The sequence below is a fragment of the Hypanus sabinus genome, unplaced genomic scaffold (assembly GCF_030144855.1).
Source record: "Hypanus sabinus isolate sHypSab1 unplaced genomic scaffold, sHypSab1.hap1 scaffold_126, whole genome shotgun sequence".
NCBI lineage: Eukaryota > Metazoa > Chordata > Chondrichthyes > Myliobatiformes > Dasyatidae > Hypanus > Hypanus sabinus.
In genome coordinates this window covers 244,708-270,601 of record NW_026779325.1, presented here as the reverse complement: position 1 = coordinate 270,601, position 25,894 = coordinate 244,708, and the positions used below count along the sequence as shown (strand labels likewise).

The 25,894-nt window shown below is 45.7% G+C and overlaps 2 protein-coding genes and 1 long non-coding RNA gene across 3 annotated transcripts; 1 reads left to right on the top strand and 2 right to left on the bottom strand.

Moving 5' to 3' along the window:
* The first annotated feature begins 2,823 nt into the window (after nt 1-2,823).
* On the top strand, nt 2,824-8,789 carry LOC132386702 (uncharacterized). Its single transcript, XR_009509636.1, has 3 exons — nt 2,824-2,958; nt 6,164-6,430; nt 8,272-8,789. It is a non-coding gene; the product is annotated as an uncharacterized LOC132386702 (long non-coding RNA).
* A 351-nt stretch (nt 8,790-9,140) lies between these two features.
* LOC132386694 (zinc finger protein 229-like) lies at nt 9,141-11,435 on the bottom strand. The gene has a single exon (XM_059959045.1). The coding sequence runs from the start codon at nt 11,416-11,418 to the stop codon at nt 9,961-9,963; it is 1,458 nt and encodes a 485-aa protein (XP_059815028.1). The 5' UTR covers nt 11,419-11,435; the 3' UTR covers nt 9,141-9,960.
* Nucleotides 11,436-11,544: 109 nt separating this feature from the next.
* On the bottom strand, nt 11,545-16,627 carry LOC132386698 (zinc finger protein 239-like). Its single transcript, XM_059959055.1, has 2 exons — nt 16,609-16,627; nt 11,545-12,539 (listed from the first exon to the last, which is right to left on the bottom strand). The coding sequence occupies exon 2, from the start codon at nt 12,088-12,090 to the stop codon at nt 11,575-11,577; it is 516 nt and encodes a 171-aa protein (XP_059815038.1). The 5' UTR covers nt 12,091-12,539; nt 16,609-16,627; the 3' UTR covers nt 11,545-11,574.
* Between the last annotated feature and the right edge of the window lie 9,267 nt (nt 16,628-25,894).

The window sequence follows — 25,894 nt, the reverse complement described above, 5'->3', positions numbered from 1 at the left end:
GGCCTTCAAATAGCCGTGCCGTGTGAGACACTCCGTCACATGCAAATCCCGAGACATCCTGCCCTTGGTGTCCCTTCAGGCCAAATTGAGGCAAAAAAATCCTAAAGCAACTGCAACCTATATTCTGGATTGGCATTCTCATATCCACAACACGAACATCGAATTTGCAACCCGTTCATACTGAGATTGCAAGGTGCTTCTGGAATCCTTAATATAGTCACAACGATACCCGGGACAACAGCTTGTGTCCGGTTTTCATCTGTGAATTAGTTAGCAGTGAATAACTGTGATTAAAATCACTGATGATTAGGCAATTTCGTAAGTGGTGAGGGAAAAGTGGTCTGTGGTACGTCAAATACAAACACCGCCGAACATAAATTCCATTAAATATCAGAATCAGAACCCGTTTTATTAACACCGGCATGAGTCGTGAAATTTGTTAACTTAGCAGTAGCAGTTCAATGCAATAGATAATATAGAACAAAAAGTGAAATAAAATTCAATAAATAAGTAAATTACTTACAGTATATGGGTATTGAATAGATAAAAATGTGCAAAAACAGAAATAACATATTTTTTAAAATGAGATAGTTTCATGGGTTTAATTTCCATCTCGGAATCCGTCGGCAGGGTGGTAGACGTGCCCGTAACAGTGATCACAGTAAGATCGAGTTCACTTTGAAATTTGAGAAGCAGAAACTAAATGACAATGTGTCGTTACTTCAGAGGAATAAATGAAATTTCAGTGGCATGAGAGGGAAACTGGCCGAGATGGACTGGAAAGGGACACTAGCAGGAAGGACAGCAGTGGAGATTCCGCGAAAAATGAGGAAAGTGTAAGTCAGATATAGTCCAAATAAGAAGACATTTTCGAATGGAAGAAAGACAGTACCGTGGCTGACAAGTAAATTCAGAGATAAAACAAAAGCAAAAGAGAGGGCATACAAGGAAGCCAAATCCAGTGGAAGATAGTCAATTGGGAAACTTTAAAACTTGTAGATGGAAACCAAAAATGTCGTTAGAAGGAAAAGATGAATTATGAAAGGAAGCTGGTGACTAATATCAAAGAAGAGACGAAAACGTTTTTAACTATATAAAGAAGAAAAGTGAATTGAGGGTAGATAGAGGACTAATAGAACATGACGCTGGAGGTATTGTGACGAGAGACGGAGAGATGGCAAAGGAACTGAATACGAATTTTGTATCAGTCTTCACAATGGAAGACGTATGCAGTACACCGGACATTGAATAGTATCAGGGAGGTGAAGTATGTGCAGTGGAAATTACGACAGAGAAGGTGCTCAGGGTGCATAATGGGAGTGAGCATAATGCTCAGGGGAGTGACGATGACAGGAAGAATTGGATCAGCCGATGATTGAAAGGTGGAGCAGACTCGATGTTGAATGGCCTACTATTGCTCCTATAATCTTGTGGTTTTACGACTTTCTACCTTACTGTTAACAGCGCTACCAATTCAGTTCATCTGCAAAACAGTTGTCATTGCTGGTACAAATGTAATGAATGCAGATACTCTGTCAGTTTAAGCAGTCACACCAATTTGAGGGCGATTGAATTATTTGCATCATATCGGTACAAACATTGCGTGTTCCTGGTTTACCAAGTGATGGTCTGCAATCAATGTTATACTGACACAAAATATTGGAGGAATTCACCAGGTCAGGCAGCATGTATCAAAATGAATAAACAGTTGACTTTTCGGGCTGCGACCCAGTTTCGGGATGGCGTAAAAAGGGGGAAAATGCCAAAATAAGAACGTTGGGAGTATCTGGAAAGAAAACAAGCTAGAAGCTAATAGGTGAAGCCAGACAGGTTGGATATGGGGCGAAATGTGGCTGGGGCTGATAATGGGAAAAAGCAAAGAGCTGGAGAAGAAGGAATCTGATAGGACAGAGTGGATCACGGGAGAAAGGGAAGTAGCGGGGGACCGGAGAGAGGTGACTGGCAGGTGAGGAGAAGAGCAGGAGGCCAGAGTGGTGAAATGAAGAGGGACGGGGGGAGGGGGGGGGGGTAAACACAGGAAGTTTCAGATATATGTGTTCATGTCATAAGATTGGAGGTTCCACAGAGAGAATATATTTGCAGGTTACTCCTCCAACCTGAGGGTGGGCTCGTGTGGCATGGGCCGACATTTCGGACTGGGAATGGGTATTAGAATTGAAATGGTTGGTCACTGGGAAATTCGGCTTTTTGTTGTTGGAGCTGAGGTGCTCGACGAAGAGTTAATTAATTTGAAGAAGGCGTCTCGGCATGAAAAGTCGACCCTTTATTCATCTCCATAGATGCTGCCTTATCTGTTGAGTTCTTCCAGCTTTTTGTACGTGTTGTGATTATTGTGATTAACAGTTTGCGTGCGTTCCCTGCCTCGTAAGCCTGGATGCGATATCAGCTTATTGCTGTTCACTATATTACAGGAAAGCACAAACAATATATTCGTTTGTATATTTCTATTGAAACATCTATAACGGAGACAATTTCCAGAGTGGAACAGAGCAACCCAGTGTCAGTATAGAATTGGTCTATGACGACAAAGTCTATGGAGTCTGGGAATGGACAAGATCAACAATGAGAATCATGAAACAGAGAGGCGAGCCTGAGAGTGTCTCACAACAACATTCACTGACTTCTCCAATCGTCATTTCTTCATCTGTGAGATTTTGCAATTTCCTGTGAAGCTCTCCATACCTCATCACATTTGGGATTTTATTTGAATGAAATCATGCTTATTTTTACCCCAGCTGTTGAAAACACGTCAGCCTAGTATATTTAGCGTTCTGGAGCGGGTATAAATGAATGGCCGTGGAGATTCATTAGCTCAGAGTATCTGAAGCGTGATCGCGGGCAGCTGGAATACAGGCTGAGTCTCACACAACATGCTTGAAATTATTTACCGCGTGAGGAAGATATATTACTTGATTGTTGCCGTTATTGGTGTCCCTGGTAAGAACAGACGCGAACGAACATTTGCTGTTCAATGCGCGCGGGAAAAAAAAACAACAAAAGAAAAGATTGAAACAGATTTAGAGTGTAAGATCGGGGCGATGGATATATATCGTGGGTCCATGGCAAGCTGTTTTGATTTATCAATAGAAACACGCGTTCGAAGTAAACTCCGATAATTCAGCGCGCTCGGCACCTTTAAGGACTACTTGATTTTTTTCAGCATTAATAGTTCAAGATGCTTTAATTTAAAATTTAAGGGATTTGTTTGAAAAAAAAAATACTGCGAGTTTGAAGGGAACGCGGTAAGCGAAACCCAGGTGAGATTCACTTGTGTGTTCGATCTCGGAACATCGTGAGTTTCGAAAATTCAAATAGTGTCGGTGTGCGTTTCAGTTTACAAGGGTTTGTTTCCACGCCATATTATCAGTGAAGTGGGGATTAGCCAACCCAGAGCAGTCTGTTAGATGGCTGACGGTGTAAAGTAAATGGGATACTCCGCTCTGGAACAATGGACATCGATCCATTTGGAATAATGCTTCTGTAATTTGGAGCAGGTCAGGAAGAATATGCAAAACAAAAAATGAAAATGGGAACTTCCAGATCCGATCCTATCAGAGAGTGTGAAGGAACTGCGGCCAATGGTAGCTGCGGAATTTAACAAAAGCGAGCCAGGCTGGGCCCGTGCGGACGGGTGACAAACGGGAAGTCGAGGAAGAGATGAATGCCTGCGAACAGAGGAAGTAAATCTGCTTCGAACTTTGAACATTGTAAATGGACAAAGTCAGGCAGCGGGGCTGGGTGATATGCCAAGACAGCCAAAAGATAGATGATGGGATCGCGGGAATCACAATGGCCGTGAAAGTTGCCAAAGTATTCAAACTTTACATATCGGCCGAAAAGAGCCCTTTGCGATTAGTTGACAATGCCTCCTTCCCAAATCCTGCTTCTCTTTCGATACCGAGTGCCGTGACCTTTCTCCCTGCTTGAGGCGTCTGCAAAATCCGATTTACAACTTTTTAAACCCCAGTAATGAGCACCCGCAAAGTTTGATTTTTCTCTCTTTTCAGCTTATCTCGGCACAAAGACCCAGCGAGAGTAATTCATTCAATCTTTCTGCTTTCCTTCTCCCCCACCTCCCCCTCCCCCAGTGAATTTAGTGGCAATAGTGATTCTGTCCCGGGGAAAGTGCGGTCTATCCACCTGCACCACTCGCTACCTGGTGGCCATGGCAACTGCGGATCTACTGACCATTGTGTTTGCGGTGATATTGTGGCGGGTCAGTTATTATTACTTCCCCGGGACTTTCCTGGACATCACCCCCGTGTGCAGTACGATCTCTGTCCTGGGAGAGGCAGCCACAGACTGTTCTGTCTGGTTCACCGTCAGCTTTACGTTTGATCGGTTTGTCGCCATCTGTTGTCAGAAATGGAGAGCAAAGTATTGCACCGGGAAAACTGCGTCTGTGGTTCTGACAACAACCGGTGTTGTGTTGTGTTTGAATAATGTGCCCTACTTCTTCATATTGCAACCTGTGAAAGTGATTGACAATATACCCTGGGACTGTATTCCAAAGCCGAGCTACTTTACGGATGCCGGGTGGTTGGGATATGACTGTTTTACTACTGCTCTATCGCCATTACTCCCGTTCGTGTTAATACTCCTGCTCAACGCTCTGACAGTCAGACACATTGTCGTGACCAGTCGCGTCCGTAAGGGGCTGAGGGGTCAGAGCAAGACGGAGATCCGCAGTGACCCGGAGATGGAAAGCAGGAGGAGGTCTGTGATCTTACTTCTCACCATCTCCGGAAGCTTCATCACCCTGTGGTCGGTAAAAGTTTCTGAATCCCTTTCTGGATTGGATAATTACAATGAGTCGGAATACATTTTTCAACATACCGGATACATGCTGATGTTATTAAGTTGCTGCACAAACACGTTTATTTATGGGGTAACTCAGTCCAAGTTCAGAGAGCAGTTCATCAGCGCAGCGAAATATCCACTCTCGTCAATTATTCATCTAATCAATAAACAAAGCATCTAAGCTCTTCTCAGAGGGGGTTATGGTGATTTCATCTTAACACTGCAGAACTAACATCGGAGAACATGGCAGCGGGGAGAATAAAACTGGTTTAGTGCCGAGAGAGGCACAACACTGGAAAATACACATTCACACCTTCAGCCCGCGACGTCCACCTCCTGTCAATTACTGAACTCACCCTATCTTTTATGTTTATTCCCCACCATATTCCGGCTCCTGTCACCGCCACAACCCTTTCGGTAATGATGGAGCGGGAGAGGATCCGGGGGCATTCAAGTCCTAATCGGCAAAATTGCATCTCATTTGTTACGTTAGCCTTTTGCATCAGAATGAAATGAGAAAGCGAGTCAACAGTCTGCACGAACTCACAGTAAACCTTGCACTTGTCCTTAATTTTAGATAAACCTGTCATGGAGAAATGATTAACGCTACAGAGCTCCTGGATTTGGTCCATAATTGTGCGAATTTCCATGGAGTAACCAAACGTCTATTTTGCCTCCCTTTCTCTCAGTTAAAACGGGTAAAACGTGAGGTCTGGACATAGACAAAAATCTAATTTCTCAATTGCGACGGATTTTCGGCCTGTTCTAGCGGTGTTTATTATTGTCCTGCAGCTCTAATTGTCTAATGTTTCAGTGTACTGACTTTGGGATTATACCTGTTGTATATATTACAATTGGGACAATATCGCAGACTTTCATTTTCCTTTTCAAGTCGGCATATTTCATATGTTATTCACACTGACGTTTGTGTGTTGTATGTGTCGGAATGACTATACCAATCAAGTAAATTATCTTTGCATGCTTATCCTGTGATATTATATCCTGACGGGGTATCATGTACTTACTGCTTGCCAAACAATGGATCGATCATAATATAATCGTCAGACTCCGCCTTAAAACGGCATTACGCGCATACTTATACTAATCTATAGGATCTTGCCAAAATCTGCATCTTCAAGCGAGATTCTGGTGAATGATGCTTCCCACTGTGTAAGGAAACAGATTGAAGTAAATCGTTCTTGCATCATGTAATGCGTTGGATAGTTTGAAACAGCATACTGTATTCTGCTTTACAGCCCGAGAGAGGCACAACACAGGAAAATACACTTTGTCTTGAATTTGTCAGATCTTTTAATGAGCATTTCTGTTACCTTTCTTTCAGCTACCTGGTCCTGTATCGCCACAAGGAACAACTCAGTTTCTGGGAAGAGATCTCCAACTTTTAGCCTGGCGTCAGACGCTTCTAGTTGACACCTGGTCTGCTCAGGTGGTGGGGATCTCATCCCTGGACAATTATGCTCATCCAGGTTAACTCTTTCTTCTACAGCAGTGTTACCCAACCTATTCTAGACCTTTTCGTGCCGCGAAACAAGTGGAAATATCGAACACCCTGGTTGCTAATTTATGCATCCCCAACAACGTCTGTTAGGTTAGTAAGATTGCCGAGTGTCAGACGCGTTGTGATGACGAATGTTCAAGGCTGCAGTGCTTGGCTTCTTAACGCGTCCCAGTGCCACGTCCTTCTTTGGTTAGAGGCAGCTTACCGCCCCACCAAGAATACTGAACGCCCCTCCCCCACCCCCGGCGAGTGTTGTTGTTTCTAAAGCCATCTGAGGAAACGTCACTGCCCCCAGAGGGCATCTCTGTTCCATTGCGATATTTTCTTCATCTTTCTGGGTTAGGCTTTCATTTCAGTTCAAAATAGCACATGCTCGCAGCGTGTTGAATCCGGTTTTCGTTGATGCAAATACAGCAACGTAAAAAATAATATTTTAAAAAAGTAAAATAAAGTATAAAGTAAATCCTTAGAAGAGTTTCTGTGAGTGGGACCCAGGTAATGGAAGTCCCCCAACACTGAGTGTGTGCTGCTCCCTCAAAATCTTGCTCCCTCCTCTCTCCACAGTGCGCTCACAAGATCTGTCACTCCCTTTCTCCCCACCCTTCACCCTCCTCACTCCTCAAAACACTGTTTCTCTTTCCTCCATCTTCTCACTCTCCCTTTCCTCCTCTCCCCTCTTATCCTAATACGCCCTCTCCCACTTCCTCGCCTCCCTCTCTTATTCTGCTCAACCCAACTTTGTCTCACTCTCACCTCTCTTCTCCCCTTTCTGTCTACAAACCACACCCCCACCCCGACACTGAATCTCAGCCCGTGTTCACTCCAGGATAGCATCCCGTCCGTTTCAATGTGCGACGGTGACATCGACAAGATAAGTAGCCTTGGTGTTGTTTGCACATCGGAACTTGCTGGCATTTGGAGTTGGAGGAAGCAGAGGAGGGAAAGAGACAGAAACATAGAGGAAGAGGGAGAAGGAGAGAAGGGAAGTGGGAGACAGAGGGGGTGGGAGAGAGAGACAGAGAGAGAACAGGCTTAGTGGTATTGAGAGAGACACACTGAGTTAGAGAGAGCAACAAGAGGCTGCTGGAGTGTTACCGAGACAGACTGAGGGAAGTGGCGGAGGCAAGAAACAGAGGGGAGAGACGGGTGGCGACAATCAGTGAGGGATGGCGGAAAATGAGATGGACGTGGGTGAGAAATAAACGGGGAGCGAGTGAGGGGGCATAAAGAGGCGTGGGAGAGAACGACAGTGGAGAAAGATTGGAGGGAATGGGGAGGGAAGAGAGATGGGGAGTCAAACTGGGAAAGAAACCAGGGATTGAGATGGGGGAGATATACGAGGGAAAGTGCTGGGCTCTTTGATATCTCTGTTGATCAGTGAGAGAGAAACGGACAGGGATCGAAAAGGGCCACTCATTTTAAATGGAGACATATAGAAATTTCTAAAATTCTAAATCTTCCAAGTAAATTCCTTCAGGATCAGCAAAGTGTCTATCTACCTATCTATATATCTGAGTGCAGGCGGGTGGGTGGGTACATTTGAGGTGGAGGTAGACGGGGATGGGAACAGAAGCATAGATCAGACAAGGCCGTGTTGAATAAACATAATATCATAAGTTCCTCCTCATCTCTCTTCTGAATTGATTTCCCTGTAGTCTTGAGGGTTTACCCCTGGTCCTGGGCTCCGCATTATGGGAAACATCCTCTCCATAACCTCCATACCTCGGCTTTTCAGTATTCGGGAAGCCCACCCCGCGACACCAACACACCCCCCCCCCCCCCATAATTCTAAACTCCAGCGGGAACAGGCACAGAGACATCAAATACCATGAGCTGTGGTCTTGTTAAGCAGCTTCAGCTGCAGTACCTGGTTCAAGACCATCTGAAAATCCGAACAAACAACACCCACCGCCTTTCTTATTTCACCAAAGGATTCCAACAGATTTGTCTGGGAAGATTTCTACTGAGGAAAACCATGCCGACTTTGGCCGTACAGGGGAGGATTCAAAAGAACTGTCATGGTGGGGAATAAGATGGCGGCACAACGCAGCGCACACGGCCTCTCTGGAGAATGATATCTGTTACTTGTTAAGTACAGATTTGTATCTGTACATTAAGTATAATATTGTTGTGTAATAAGTACCCTGATTTGATGGAGACAGACGTGAGAGCTTGCAGGAACATCAGGAGAAACTTCTGAAATGCCCGTTTCGCTGCCGCTGCGGTCCGGAATCTTCGGAGGAGAAGGCCTCTGAGACCTCGGCTTTGCTTGTTTCGGTGGCCAGGACGAAGGCGCTCGGCAGAGGATGGCACTCGGGAGACTGTATCGCAGGCTCAAAGTTTTCGGAAGGACTCAGAGTCTGCTGTGGTCGAATGCTTCCAAGGCATCAGTTTGTCGGTGCCTGGGAGTTTATGGCAGGGAGAGTTTCTCCCTTTTGCTGCCTGATATCGGGACTATTAGAGTCAATCGGGACTTGAGACTTTCTCTTCAACCGTGCCCATGGTCTACTTTTATCAAATTATGGTATTGCTTTGCACTGCTGTAACGATATGTTATAATTATGTGTTTTTTTTTTGTCAGTGTGACTCTTTGGTTTGTCCTGTTTTTTGTGTGATATCACTCTGGAGGAACATTGTATTATTTCATAATGCCCGCATGCATTTATAAATGACAATAAATGAGGACTGAGTGTCCTCATAATCTAATGGAACAGAATCACTGGCAGGGTCCGGCTAGCCAGTGTTGACTCTCTACTGTACACTAGCTGTGATACAAATTCACTTAAGTACCAAAGACAGAGTTTAAAATAAACTGATTTATTTGTCTCAGATCCAGAATATTAAACTCCAGTCCCGTTAAAGGTGAAAGTGCAGCAGAAGAAACTCCTCCCATGCCCAGAGACCAGTGTGCAGAACTGGATGTGGTGAGCAATAGTAATTCAGCTCCAACAGTAACTCTCGAAATTGCATTCAGCAACAGTGATATTCAGCAACAAATATCCAGCATGCAGCTTATTGAAACTTTCTCCCCAGTATGAACAAGGCAGTGTGTGACAAGTATAATATGCTGTAAGGTTTCACTGCTGATGTAATGGTTTCTCTGTAGCAGCAATGCTTGGTTAAGACCAGAGAAAACAGGGTTTTGTAGTGCAGGGCTATCCAATGAGAGAAACCTTCTTTCTTGTGAGTCTGGAAGAGAGATTTTGTAGTCTTTTGCTGGGGAGAGATGAGAAGACGTGAATGGAGAGAGTGGGCCCTTTTCCTTTTTGCTTGTTTGTTTACTTTACTAACCCTATCGTCAAAGTAAGAATTATAAAGCTCAATTGGTTAATCACATATTGTGTACTGTTTGTAATTTCAGGGTACTGATTTGTAACAGGGGACACATCACACAGCATCCACCCAAACGAGATTTCTTAAGTTTGACCGGGCTGGGGTCTATCAACTCCAAAGTTAAGCTGCCAGCCAAAATGAGTTACCATAAGGTTAGCTGGCTGAGTGAATCGCTTCCCACATTAACAGCAAGTGAACAGCCTCTCCCCAGTGTGAACTCAATGATGCGCATTTGGTTGATCTGGCTGAGAGAATCTCTTCCCAAAGTCCGAGCAGGTGAACAGACTCTACCCAGTGTGAACTCGCTGGTGTCTCCGTAGTTGAGATGACCGAGTGAAACCCTTCCCACAGTCTGAGCAGGTGAACGGCCTCTCCTGAGTGTGAACTCGCTGATGTATCTTCAGTTGAGATGACCGAGTGAATCCCTTCCCACAGTCTGAGCAGGTGAATTGCCTCTCTCCAGTGTGAACTCGCTGATGTATCTTCAGTTGAGATGACCGAGTGAATCCTTTCCCAAAGATGGAGCAGTTGTATGGCCACTCCCTAGTGTGAACTGCCTGGTGTGCCATTAGGGTGGATGATTGAGTGAATCCCTTCCCGCATTCTGAACAGGTGAGTGACCTTTCTCCAGTGTGAACGCTCTGATGTACCTTCAGTTTAGATGACAGAGTGAATCCTTTCCCACAGATGGAGCAGTTGTACGGCCACTCCCCAGTGTGAACTGCCTGGTGTGACATTAGGGTGGATGATTGAGTGAATCCCTTCCCACAGTCTGAACAGGTGAATGGCCTCTCTCCAGTGTGAACTCGCTGATGTATCTTCAGTTGAAATGACCGAGTGAATCCCTTCCCACATTCCAAGCAGGTGAACGGCCTCTTCCCAGTGTGAACTCGCTGATGTATCTTCAGTTGAAATGACCGAGTGAATCCCTTCCCACATTCCAAGCAGGTGAACGGCCGCTCTCCAGTGTGAACTCGCTGGTGTGCAATTAGGGAGGATGACTGTGTGAATCCTTTCCCACAGTCTGAGCAGGTGAACGGCCTCTCTCCAGTGTGAACTCTCTGATGTACCTTCAGTTTAGATGACCGAGTGAATCCTTTCCCACAGTCTGAGCAGGTGAATGGCCTTTCTCCAGTGTGAACTCTCTGGTGTATCTTCAGTTGAGATGACCGAGTGAATCCCTTCCCACAGACTGAGCAGGTGAACGGCCTCTCCCTAGTGTGAACTTGCTGATGTCCCTTTAACTCAGATGACCAAGTGAATAATTCCCCACAGTCTGAGCAGGTAAACGGCCTCTCCCCAGTGTGAACTCGCTGATGTATCTTCAGTTGAAATGACCGAGTGAATCCCTTCCCACATTCCAAGCAGGTGAACGGCCGCTCTCCAGTGTGAACTCGCTGGTGTGCAATTAGGGAGGATGACTGTGTGAATCCTTTCCCACAGTCTGAGCAGGTGAACGGCCTCTCTCCAGTGTGAACTCTCTGATGTACCTTCAGTTTAGATGACCGAGTGAATCCTTTCCCACAGTCTGAGCAGGTGAATGGCCTTTCTCCAGTGTGAACTCTCTGGTGTATCTTCAGTTGAGATGACCGAGTGAATCCCTTCCCACAGACTGAGCAGGTGAACGGCCTCTCCCTAGTGTGAACTTGCTGATGTCCCTTTAACTCAGATGACCAAGTGAATAATTCCCCACAGTCTGAGCAGGTAAACGGCCTCTCCCCAGTGTGAACTCGCAGGTGAGACATTACGTCGGATGACTGAGTGAATGCTTTCCCACAGTCTGAGCACGTGAATGGCCTCTCTCCAGTGTGAACACGCTGATGTACCTTCAGTTTAGATGAGCAAGTGAATCCCTTCCCACAGTCCAAGCAGGTGAACGGCCACTCCCCAGTGTGAACTCGCTAGTGTACCTTCAGTTTAAATGAGCAACTGAATCCCTTCCCGCAGTTTGAGCAGGTGAACGGCCGCTCCCCACTGTGAACTCGCTGGTGTACCTTCAGTGCTGATGACTGAGTGAATCCTTTCGCACAGTCCAAGCAGGTGAAAGGCCTCTCCCCAGTGTGAACTTGCTGATGTGCTTGTAGGTTGGATGACTGAGTAAATCTCTTCCCACAGTCCAAGCAGGTGAATGGCTTCTCCCCAGTGTGAACTCGCTGATGACTCTGTAGGTGGGATGACTGAGTGAATCTCTTCCCACAGACTGAGCAAGTGAACGGCCTCTCTCCAGTGTGAACTCGCTGATGTATCTTAAGTTGAGATGATGAAGTGAATCTTTTCCCACAGTCCGAGCAGGTGAATGGCCTCTCCCCAGTGTGTAATGACTGGTGTGCCTGCAGATGAGCTGACAACGTGAATCCCTTCCCACAGGCTGAGCAGGTGAACGGCTGCTCCCCGGTGTCCACTTGCTTTTGAGCCATTATGTCAGATGATCGAGTGAATCTTTCCCCACAAATTCAACAGATGAGCAACTTCTGCCCAGTGTGAACTGACTGGTGTGTCCACAGGTGGGTACACTGACTAAATCCCTTCTCACACACAGAATAGGTGAATGGCCTTGTCCTAGTGTGAACTTGCTGATGCACCTTCAGTTGAAATGTCCGCATGAATCCATTCCCACTGTCTGAGCAGATGAATGGCATCTACCCTGTGCAAAATGACGGGCATGCCAGTTGGTCAGATGATTGAGTGAATCCCTCCCGACAGTCTGAGCAGGAAGGATGACCGAGTGAATCCCTCCCCACAGTCTGAGCAGGAAGGATGATCGATTGAATCCCTTGCTCCACTTCTTAAATATCTGGATAGAGACAGCAAAACTGGTATGTTCTGTTTGAGATTCCTGTAGACAAATTCCTTGTCATTTTCTAACCTGTAAAAAGATTTACAAAATCCATCAAAGGGTGTAGAACATTTCAGATGAAATTACATGAGTTGGCAAGATGTGATCTGGAATCACACAGTTACAGTGAAGTTCAACCCAAGTTGGAGAGAGAAATCATCTTCTAACTGGGCACAGTGCTGGAATGACCATCAAACACTCTGATGCTCTACCTGTCTTTAAAAGAATGGGGCATTTCTGCCACCTCCAATCTGTGACCTGCCTCAGTTTGACTCTCTCTCCATTGTTATTATTCCCTGTTCCCACTGAGCTGATGGGTTCCTGGCCCCACAGTAACTGAAACACTCTCACACAAATAGCCGGCAGTGTATTGCACGAACCCACCACTACCTGTGTAAAAAACTTACCCCTGGCATCCCCTCAGTATTTATTTCCAAGCACCTTAAATCTATGCCCCCTCGTGTTAGCCATTTCAGTCCTGGGAATAAAACCTCTGGCTATCTACACGATCAATGCCCCTCATATTCTTATACACCTAAAAAATGCACTAAACATAAACAAGGTGATTAAACATTGCTTTGAAGATTTGTTGGAAGTATACAGAATTATGAGGGTATAGATAGGGTAAATGCAAGCAGCTTTTTCCACTGAGGTGGTGTGGGATGACAACTAGAGGGCATGGGTAAGCGGGGAAGGTGAGCATTTAAAGGGAGCACGTGGAAAAGCTCTTCACTGAATCGGTCGTGAGAGCGTGGCATGAGATGTCAGCACAAGGGGTGCATGTGAGCTCAGTTTCACAATTTGAAAGAAGTTTGGATGGGAGCCTGGATGGTAGGGGTATGGAGGGCGATGGTCCCAGTCAGGTAGTTGCAATAGATACCTTAAATGTTTTTTTAGCATTGACTAGCTGGGCCAAATAGCCTGTTTCCGTACTGAAATCCCCCATGTTTCTGTGACAGAGAAGCAGGCCAAACTTGTTTGAAAGGGAAAGATAGGAGTGACAACAGAGCAGCAATGGCTGGAGTTTCTGGGAGCAATTCAGGAGCTGAGTGATCGATATGTGTGGTCTGAACAACATCTGACTGGTGTCAAGAAACCAAACTCTCCCTCGTTGTCACAAAAACAAAGGAGCTGATTCTGAACTACAGGAGGAATGGAGACAGGCTAACCCCATGGAAAGGGCTCTCCAGCAACCTGTAAACATGACTAAAGTACCTGAATGCAAGACTAAACCTGGGGAATCAGGACCAGACTATTGGGAGTGATTTGTGGCCTGCTATGGCACTTTCACAGGAGACCAAGCCTTTTAATAATGGGAATCTGTGTCCCCAGTTTAATGTCCTACTGCTCCAAAACTTACCAACTAAGCCAACATGATTAAAACAGATAATATGGATTGGTCTGACAATGACCGAAATCGAATGCGACGAGCTTTGACATATTATTGGAACTTGATTTTCGATTCCTGATCAACCCCGAAAGGAACTAATATTTAAAGTGAACATGTTCAGCGGGAAGAAGGATGCGAGCAGGCTATATTTTGGGATCAGAAATGGGATCAAAAACCTACCTAGGGACAGGTGGGGACAACAACCCGTTTAGAAATTGACAAGCAAAGATGTTTCCTACTGTGAGTATCATCCCTCAGGAAGAGCCCAGTGTAATATTGACAGTTGCTGGAATTTCAATTCCGTTTATGATTGATATGGAGCAACCAAAACCACTCTCGATCAGGAAATACTATCAAAAGGGATTCCAGCTATCAGACGCTACAATCACTCTGTCTGGGTTCGAAGGCACAGAACGTACCTATTCACGTACCCAGCCACTGCAGGTGGAATTCCAGGGGAACCAGTGTGAGGTTTCATTTACAGTCATCACCAGACGGGGGGTGAAATCTCGTAGGGAGAGACTTGCTCTGTCCGTTGGAAGTCGAGATTCTATACACGGACAAGGATATTATGCCGGAACTGCAAACAACTGATAGCTTCCTCTGACCACCCAGTGGTGGGCACTTTATCTGGACTCCAGTACCTTTAAACCACTTCTGCCGGTGGCCAGCTCTCATGTGACTCTGTGTTATGACCCTACGTCGTGCTCACCTGAGGAAACCCCTCGAGGGACAGAAGTTCCCAGTCATGGTGATTGGAGAGGATAAAGGAAGAGACGGCACTGCATTTCTGGCCGAAGTTCCAGATTTCTTTTGGCGACAGACAGGACTGGTGGTTCCCAATACCACCGTTAGGGTTTGCCCTGGGTTCAAGCCAAAGAGCCGAGGGCTCCTTGCCTACACCCTGACGAAACAAGCCTCCAGCACCGAGGGAGACTGGCAAGACTTGGCCGCGGGCCAACTCCGGTACTGGAAGGAGTCTGTGGTGAAGACGGGACATCTGGTAAGACATTCTTTTAATAGTGACTGAACCCAAGACGTTGTACCCCATCTCTGGGCAATTTCAGTCCATGAAGTCAGACCTCCTGTCTGGATCACAGTGAAAGAAGGACAGACTCTCCCATCCATTCTGCAATACCCCCTCTAGCCCATCCGGATCACTGGGAAAGAAGGACAGACTCTCCCAGCCATTCTGCAATACCACCTCTAGCCCGTCTGGATCACAGTGAAAGAAAGACAGACTCTCCCATCCATTCTGCAATACCCCCTCTAGCCCGTCCGGATCACTGTGAAAGAAGGACAGACTCTACCATCCATTCTGCAATACCCCCTCTAGCCCGTCCGGATCACTGTGAAAGAAGGACAGACTCTCCCATCCATTCTGCAATACCCACAATAGCCCATCTGGATCACAGTGAAAGAAGGACAGACTCTCCCATCCATTCTGCAATACCTCCTCTAGCCCGTCCGGATCACAGTGAGAGAAGGACAGACTCTCCCATCCATTCTGCAATACCCCCTCTAGCCCATCTGGATCACTGTGAAAGGACAGACTCTCCCATCCATTCTGCAATACCCCCTCTAGCCCGTCCGGATCACAGTGAAAGAAGGACAGACTCTCCCATCCATTCTGCAATACCCCCTCTAGCCCGTCCGGATCACAGTGAGAGAAGGACAGACTCTCCCATCCATTCTGCAATACCCCCTCTAGCCCATCTGGATCACTGTGAAAGAAGGACAGTCCCATCCATTCTGCAATACCCCCTGTAGCCTGAGGCAACGTTTTATGAGGATGGAATGTCTTTTGTGGATCCAGCAGGGAAACGATGTTCTGGCTATGCGACAGTGACGGACAGTGAAGTAACTGAACAGGCCTCTTTTGAAGCAGCTGTCTCCGCGCAGAAGGCTGAGCTGTTTGCTCTGACTCGTGCCTGTATACCAGCAACAGACTAAAGTGGGAACGTTTACACAGACTCCCGTTATGCGTTTGGAATGGTACATGACTACGGGGCTCTCTGGGAACATGGGGATTCCTGACTTCCTCTGGCCACCCCATTAGTAATGCCACCTTTGCAAACAACTTACTCACCATTCTACAGCTACCTCGAGTTTTGTTCTTCTGAGGGGGCTGCCTCTGAGGAGGAGTGAAAACTGTGGTCCCAGATGGGGTGCCAGAAAGTTCCCGGCCTAAGGTTTCTGATCACCTAGTGGGACAAGTTTGTGTTCCTACACAATTTTTACCAATATTGGTCGATCATATACATGATTTGACACCCCTGGGAAAGGAGGGAATGGTTGGTAACCTGTACCCTGCACATCGTGTACGACTCCTTTGACAGGTGGATCTTTCTGGTGTCTACAAGTTGATTTTATTGAATTGCCTAAAGTACAATGCTATAGATACTGCTTCGTTATTATAGATGTGTTTAGTAGATGGATTGAAGCTATTCCAACTACCATTAATACAGTTATGACTGTTGTGAAGGTATTATTACGGGAAATAATTCCCAGGTACAGCCTGCCAAAGATGCTGAGCTCTGACAATGGCCCACACTTTGTGGTGAAAGTAAATGAAGGGGTGTGTAACAAACTAGCTATCAAGCAACAATTCCACTGTGTACACCACCCACGGGCCGCTGGCAGAGTCGAAAGAGCCAATGGCACTCTGAAGAGTAAACTAGCCAGACTAACAGTGGAGACTGGACTCACTTGGTTGAAGGTCCGACCTTAGCCCGATTCCATATGAGGGCTACCCCACAGGGGAAAACAGGGTTGTCACCAGCTGAAATCATTTCTGGACAGCCCATGAGGACACCCTGGGAACAAAGTCTCAGGATTAAAGGCAAAGTGAATAAGAATAAGGAAACTTGGTTCTTGAGGGATATTGGAACTCTGATAAAGAAGAGAGAGATGTATGACATGTATAAGAAACAGGGAGCAAATAAGGTACTAGAGGAGTATAAAAAGTGTAAGAAATTATTCAAGAGAGAAATCAGGAGGGCTAAAAGACGACATGTGTTTGCTTTGGCTGTCAGGGTGAAGGATAATCCAAAGAGCTTCTCCAGGTATGTTAAGAGCAAAAGGATAGTAAGGGATAAAATTGGTCCTCTTGAAGATCAGAGTGGTAGGCTGTGTATGGAACCAAAAGAAATGGGGGAGATCTTAAATGTTTTTTTTCCCGACTGTATTTACTAAGTAAACTGGCATGGAGTCAATGGAAAGAAGGCAAACAAGGACTTATTTGTCCCTGGGACCAATAAGGCAAACAGGGAACTCTGTATTGAGGTCATGGAACCTATACAGATAGAAGAGGAGGAGGTGCTTGCTATCTTGAGGTGAGTAGATAAATCCTCAGGACCTGACAGGGTATTCTCTCGGACCTTGAAGGAGACTATTGTTGAAATTGCAGGGGCCCTGGCAGATATATTTAAAATGTTGTTACCTACGGTGCCGGAGGATTGGAGGATAGCTCATATTGTTCCGTTGTTTAAAAAAGGTTCTAGAAGTAATTCTCGAAATTATTGGCAGGTAAGTTTGATGTCGGTAGTGGGTAAATCATTGGAGGAGTATTATGAGATAGGATTGACAATTATTTAGATAGACAGGGTCTTATTAGGGAGAGTCAACACGGCTTTGTGTGTGGTAGGTCATGTTTAACAAATCTATTAGAGTGTTTCGAGGAGGTTACAAGGAAAGTGGATGAAGGGAAGGCAGTGGATGTTGTCTACATGGACTTCAGTAAGGCCTTTGACAAGGTCTGCATGGGAGGTTAGTTAGGAAGATTCAGTCACTAGGTATACATGGAGAGGGAGTAAATTGGATTAGACATTGGCTCAATGGGAGAAGCCAGAGAGTGGTAGTGGAGGATTGTTTCTCTGAGTGGAGGCCTTTGACTAGTGGTGTACCACAGGGATCAGTGCTGGATCCATTGTTACTTGACAACTATATCAATGATCTGGATGATAATTTGGTAAATTGGATCAGCAAATTTGCTGATGATACAAAGATTGGAGGTGTAGTGGACAGTGAGGAAGGTTTTCAAACCTTGCAAAGGGATCTGGACCAGCTACAAAAATGGGCTGAAAAATGGCAGATGGAGTTAAATACAGACAAGTGTGAGGTGTTGCACTTCGGAAGGAAAAAAAAATGTAGAACATATAAGGTAGATGGTGGGGCACTGAGGAGTGCAGTAGAACAGAGGGATCTAGGTATACTGATACAAAACTCCCTAAACGTGGCGTCACGTGTAGATAGGGTAGTAAAGAGAGCTTTTGATACATTGGCCTTTATGAATCAAAGTGCTGAGTATAAGAATTGGAATGTTAGGGTGAGGTTGTATAAGGCATTGGTGAGGCCGAATTTAGAGTATTGTATGCAGCCCTGGTCACCGAATTACAGGAAGGATATTAATAAGGCTGAAAGTGTGCAGAGAAAGTTTATGAGGATGTTGCCGGGACTTGAGAAACTGCGATACAGAGAAAGGTTGAATAATTTAGGACTTCATTCCTAGGAGTGTAGAAGATGAGTGTAGACTTGATAGAGGTATATAAAATTATGATGGGTACAGATGGAGTGAATGCAAGCAGGCTCTATCCACTGGGAGAAAAAAAAAAACAGAGGACATGGGTTAAGGGTGAAGGGCGAAAAGTTTAAAGGGAACATTGGGGGAAAGGCTGCTTCACAACTGGGTCTGACAGAAGCATAACTGGTTCTTCTGGGCACATTTTGTCTCACTCCCAACTATTTCCTACCTTCCTTTGTGCAGGTCCGTAATGTCTAAAGGACCAGTGTTTGTAAATGAGACTCACCAAACTTTCTCCTGACTGAATCACTGGAATCTCCGAGTCAGATGGGTTCTCTCCAGTTGATGCTCTCAATCTTCGGGCTGGTTCACTTGTTGCTGTTCCCTCATCTTCAGTCGTGGTTTTTCTTCCAATAAATCTCTCACCGCAAGTCTAACTTTAACGTGAAAGATAATGAAGCACGTTCACAATGAAAAGGAGGACCAAACATTTCTGCTTAATGTTACTAGGAACAAAACTCACTGAAATTTAAACGTTGAAAGCAAATATAATGATCTCAGTGAACAATCTTTTATTGTCCTTCAAATGTCACAAAGCGATATGGGATAAGAAGGAGCCATCATTCAGTGATGGTAAGACATACGACACAGGAACAGAATTAGATGATTCGATCTATCTGGTCTGCCACACCATTCAACCATGGCTGATTTTTATTTCAACACCATATTCCTGTTCCTCCTGTAACCCTGAAGCTAATTAGCAATCCTGAATATATTAATCTCTGTCATAAATATACCCAAATGGCAGCCTCAGCCAACCTCTGCGGTAACAAATTCCACAGATCAGACAACTTTTGGCCAAAAAATTTTTCTCATCTGAGTTTTAAAGGGAAGCATCTTTATTCTGAGACTGTGCTGTCAGATCACAAACTCTCCATGTCTAATGGAAACATCCTCTCCATGTCCACTGTATCCAGGCGTTTCAGCATTCGGTAGGTTTACTTAACCATACACCCCTCCACCACCCCCACCGTCCCTCTGAACTCCATCGAGCACAGGTCCAGAACCATCAAATGCTCCTCCCACAGAAAGCCGATCACTCCTGAGATTATTCATGTGAACCTCATTAGCAACAACTGTACTGAACACATTTCCAGGAATAACAGACAAATCGGTTCCAGGATAATTGACAGGGAAAAGTTGTGCTTTCTTTACTGTTCTACTATCACATGTGTTGGCGCGTGGCCAAGTGGTTAAGGCGTTGGTCTAGTGATCTGAAGGTTGCTAGTTCGAGCCTGGGCTGAGGCTGCCCGTGTGTCCTTGAGCGACGACACCGGTCCCAAGCTGTATGGGTCCTAATGGCCTTCCCTTGGACAACATCGGTGGCGTGGAGAGGGGAGACTTGCAGAGTCTAACAGAGGCCTACAAACTATCACAGCCATTTTCATTTCCAGGTGAAGACAGGTCCATTTCATGAAATATAAACCAAGAAATAAAAAGAAACTGGAATTACCAGTAACACTCAGCAAGTAAGGAACAGCTTACAATACAATTCAATTAATATCATTTCATCAGAATGACTTCAAACATTTACAGTTTTTAGTGGAGATCTCCAGCACAGCTGCCTGCCTGATTTCCACTGTGTGACAGTGAGGGGGGGGGATTTCCAAACACAGTTTGAACACCAAATTCACGGGTCTATTTCTACTGTTGTAAACATGGAACAGCCCCTTTACTCACAGCCTCTCCCTGTGAGGATGGAATGGGAACTCATCCTCTCCTCCGACTGGCAGTCATTGCTTCCAAAGGCACTCCAGAAACAAACATCTGATCCCAGACCAGAAATACTCGATCAACACCTCACAAGCCCAAACAGCTCGATCCCTGGGTCCACTTTACCTGGATCAAAAACCGTGATCTCCCAGGACCCAACCTCTCAAAGTCACACAGCTGAATCTGCCACTCACCGACCCTGAGAGTCTCACACATTGTCCCCACATCTCACACTGGGTAGTGCAATCTGGGATTTCCCCACAACCAACGTCCAGCTGCCCGAAATTTCTGCTTCATTGCAGGACGAGCATCCAGCCCCATCTGTAGAAGCTCAAACCAAAGTCAAAGCCAAAACACCAACAGTTCCAATTGCCTGGAATGCCGATCACAGGATTAGAGCCCAAGCACCAACTCTCCCAGTACTCTTTGCTGCAGTGTGTCTGCCCGTCACTGTTCATAAACGAGCACCTCCACACCAATGCACAACAGAACTGGGACCTGATGACCCTCCGGCATTCCAGCTAATAATAACCGATTCTGGAAATGATTCAGTGAGGCCAAAGGTACAAAAGAACACTTCACAATGAAGACAGAGATTGGAAGAAAGATTGCTGATATATAACATTGAGGAGGTGGGATACAAGGCGGACTGAGGATGACCCAGATGGTTAATGTATTTCACTGAAGCGGGGTTGGGGGGTGTGAGGAGACTGGACAGAGGTTGAACAAGATGAGCAGATGGAACAAGGTGGGAGAAGGGATCAAGGACGATCACTGATGGTCCTCCAGCAACACATAGGTACTGAATGAATAGTACATACTATCGTACAAAAGATTCTAAAATGACAGAATTAGCAAAAATAACAAGAGCTTTGCCAGATGTATTTTGACCCTCACCAGATTTTTATCAACACAACCATAGAAAGTTTCCCATCCAGACACTTCACGCTTTGCATGGTAACTACTCTGCCCGTGACTATGAGGAACTGGTAAGACCTTTGGATCCAGATTAGCACATCACAGAAACCATTCTCCCCCCTAGACTTCCCAGTCCCTCGGTAAAGCAGGCAGTGAAATCAAGGATCCCCACAATCTGGGACGTTCTCCTTTCTCACCCACCCCAGTCCGGGAGAAGACACAACAGCCATAAAGCTCCAGGACAAACGCGAGGAGCCTCTGGAAGCGAGACGAGTTCGGGAGAAGTTAACGGGACTCAGTGGCCAACATCAGATTTCCCCAACACAATATGGAGGATGCGTGACCACCCATCGAGAGATTGTGAACATACACAAAGAGATCGTTACATCTATGGTTAAATGGGAGGGACAAATGGGATCACGTGACCGGTGGGTTCTAACACCCCAGGCATAGTCTCCAGCTTCCCAGCATTCTGTTGAAATAAACAGATGCCCCTCACATCTCCTCTCACCTTAAATGTGTCAGATATTTCAAACCCCCAGGAAAAAACATACCCTCTGTCCACTCTATCTATTCCTCTCGTAATCTGATAAACGTCCATCCAGTCTCACCCCAGCTGCGCCGCTCTGCAGAAAACAACACAAGTTTGTCCAGCCTCTCGTTATAGCTCATGCCCTCTAATCCAGGCAGTGTCCTGGTAAACCTCCTCTGCGCCCTCTCCAAGGCTCCGACATCCTTCCGACAATGGGGGCGACCAGAACTGTATGAAACACTCCAGATGTGGGCTGACAAGTTTTACAAATCTGCAACACAACTTCATGAGTTTTGAACTCAGTGCTTCAACTAATAAAGACAACCATGCCATTTGCCTTCTTAACCACTCGATCAATCTGTGCAGTCTCTTTCAGGGTTTTGCATTTAACAGTGTACTGTCTCATACATTCAGGGGTGCAGTGCTACCAGAGCGGAGCCGGAGAGCCGCTCCGACACCTCTGAGAAACAGTCAAAATAAGCAAGTGCGGAATTTAACAACCCTGGATATTAAATAGAGGGAATTTTACGGAAGCGGGGGTTGGGAAGAGGGGGTGTTGGCTGGTGGGGAAAAATACCACTAATAACATTAGGATATTTGATCGTTTTTGGTGAAATCCTGGAGCTGTGACTGTTTTTTATTTAGGTATTTGTGACATTCCTTCTCGCTCAACCCGTTGTCCTAGGAAGCTGGGAAATAGCTGGACACAAATGCAAGCATTTATCCGCTCTTTCCCATGGATACCATTGGATTCCAGGAAGGAGCTATATTAAGCACGGAATGAACATCGAAACCCATGTTTAAGAGTCGAAAATAATGAAAGAAAAATTCACTCTCGCTCATCTTCGGCCTGATTTTGATCAGATACACAAGCTAATCATCCAAAATCCCCTTCTACACCTGGATAAATTTAATTTTGTTTTGGAAGCCAAATGGAAAAAAAAATTCTAGGCTACAAGCTAGTTTTACGTCATTTCATATCATTAGTAGCTGATCAACTCCTTGGCCTCGCTCCCCCAACTGTAGTTGATTGAAAAGAGGCTCTTTTTCTCTTTGTGTTGATAGGAAAAAAGAGTAATTTAGTGAGGAAATGAACTAGATGAAATGCATTTCCAAACCTCCTAAATGGTTGCTCTCCTCCCGTTAACATTTGTCACTTCCAAAATACAATATTTTATATACGTATCGTTGCGATAATAATTTATGTAAAGATTCTAGCTTCTTTATCTTTTTATATATTTAAACACTAAACTGGATGTATAAATGTCGAACCATGTAACACCAGACGTGTGAGGATATTTTGAGTATCGACACTCACAGGTACACTTCAATATATTGAGAAAGGGATGGAGCAGTGGACCCAGAGTGAAGTGATAAGCAGGTGAGAGGACGTACAAAGACAGAGGGGATGAGAGGGAGTGGGAGGGAGGGGTGTGAGGTAAATTTGTTCACCGGAAGGGGAAATCGATATTCATGCCATCAGGGTGGGTGGGGGCACCCAGACGGAATACAAGTTGCTGATCCCGCACCCTGAGGGTGGCCTCATCTTGGCAAGGGATGGGATGACACGTCGGAACGGGATTGGGAATCGGAATTGAAATGTCTGGACACCGGGAAGTCCCGCTGGGAGTGGATGGTTGAAAGATTAATTTATTATCAAAGCAGGAATTCATAAATAACGCTGAGTTTTTTTTCCTTCTCCAGAGAACCACGAAACAAAGAAATCATGAAAGTCGTTCAGAGAGAGAAAAAAATGAAACTCCCTCCCCACCCCCCGCATCAGAAAGGACGGCATCCCGATCATCAACCCCCAAAACCCACCCCTCCTCCCCGCACAAAAGGGAAGAAAAATATCGACACCCGTTAAAAAAACAGTCCTACCCGACAAAACTGCGGAGGAGCCGGTGTCACCAGTGTCGAGGCGGCCGCATCGGGAGCAGCGGACACAACGGGCGACCCCGGAAGATTCACAGGTGAAGTGTCGCCTCACCTGGAAGGATGTTTGGACAACAGAGAGAGTTCGGCCGTCCGGGCCTGTCACTGTGATACCCCGAACTCCACATCAAATCCGTCCAAACGAATCTGGGCGAACTTTAATGAACAATAAATATATTTCCTCTCAGCGATCAGCTGTCTGAGTGATCCCCTGACTCTGAGAGGAAGGGGTATCTGTGGTCCACACTGTCAGGGTGTTGAGTTTACCAGGAGACAAAGACTGCAGGGACGAGAGGTTTTCTGTTGACTAATACACTATGTGTGGACCCCGCTGGCAATTCTGGTGTTGTGACCCGAATCGAGACAAACACCACGCTGCCCACTCCACCAACAACACGGCACAGCCGGACACATAACAGGGGACTTTACATCCCACAGCACTGGATTCAGTGATGAAACCCCTGATTAATGTTGTCGTCTCACCGAAAAGTCCATTAACTCTAACCCTGCAATATGGTGTAAAATCCCGCTCCCCATATTAACACGGGTTATACAGACCAAACAGCAAACTGCCGGAGGAACTCAGTGGGTCGGACAGCATCTGTGGAGGGAGATGGACCGTAAACATTTCGGGCCGAGACCCTCCCTCTGGACTGAGAGTGGAGGGGAAATAGAGAAAAGAGGTGAGGGGTAGGGATGGGGCATGAGCTGGGGAGTGAGAGGTGGATTCAGGTGAGGGGGGAGGTGGAAGGTGAAAATAGTGACAGGGGTGGGAGCTCAATGGTTGGGGCAACACGGAGCTGCAGAAGATGGAAATTAATTCCATAAACAATGAGGTTAGAGAGTATTTGTTATAGAGAGTGCAATGAAGATCCACTTGACTGATCCCTGGAGAGGTGGGGTCATAACCTGAAGAAAGATCAAATGTGGTAACTCTAAATGTCATTTAGAGAATCGAGGACTGAGAGGTGAACACATTGAAATGCAGAACATCATTACCGGTTGAACCAGTGATCCCAGTCTCTGAAAAAGGGGATGGGAATCGAGCCAGTGACTCTGTGACCTGGGGGTGGAGGGAAAGGGATCGGGGTAGATATGGTGTGGAAAAGTAGACATGTATCTGGTGTAAATATGGAATAATGTGGGGAATGCGGCGGATGGGTCGGGCAGCATGTTAGGGCCGAGGAGCAGAGTCACCAGTTCAGGAGGGAGACCCTCCACCCGTCACCTGATCCCGTTTCCTGTTCACGTTTTTCTGCAGATCTGCAGCATTTGCGGGTCACTGCTCGACGTGTACATGCAGCTTCACCTTTGTCCCTTTCAGAGAACGCAGTGAGATCCGGATCAAATAGCTCCACACAATTAAATTAGATTATTACATTTACACAATTAGAATAGCTTATTACATTTTTTTTATATATTTTTGTACTATATATATATATATATATATATATATATATATATACTTACTTTGTCACAATTGTTAAGATCTTTTGTTAATTAGGTTCTACTGCTACCGCAGAGACAACGAATTTCTTGGCATATGCCGGTGCTATTAAACTTGATTCTGATATTGATATGGGAGACCCACCGCCGGTCACCTGATCCCAGTTACTGTAGATCGTAATGTGAGATTGAAGCATTTTCCATATATTTGCTTTCCACAGAAATGACAACTGGTCAGTTTCCTTCTGTGGTTCCGGAGCAGAAGCTCAGTCTGTCTAATATTTCCACACAATTAAAGTGGTGTATTTGTTTATTATCATCACGTACTGAGCTACAGTGAAAATCTTGCCTGATGTACCATCCACACAGATCGATACATTACAACAGTACATTGAGCTCATAGACAACAAAAAAAATAACTGTAACAAAGTATTATGGCTGCAGAGAAAGTGCAGTGCAGATAGACATATGGTGCAGGGTCACGTCGAGTTACATTGTGAGGCCGAGTCCATTTTATCATTCATTTGGCTTATAACTGCAGATAGGAAGCCATCCTTCAGCCTGGTGTTACGCACTTTAAGGCTTTTGTATCTCTTCCCCGATTGGGGAGCGGGTTTGCAGGAAGAATGTACAGGTAATGAGGTTCTTTGTGTACATGGCCTGCTTTTCCGAGGGAGGGGAAGTGTAGGGAGAGTCCATGGAGTGGAGGCTTGTTTCTCTGATGTTCTCTGCTCTCCAAAGTTCTCTGCAGTTCCTTGCAGTCATGGGCAGAGCAGTAGCCATACAAAGGCATGAAGTATCGACAAGGAGCTCAGAGACCTCGGCCTTCACCCTGCCTTGTGTAGCTGGATCCTGGACTTCCTGTCAGA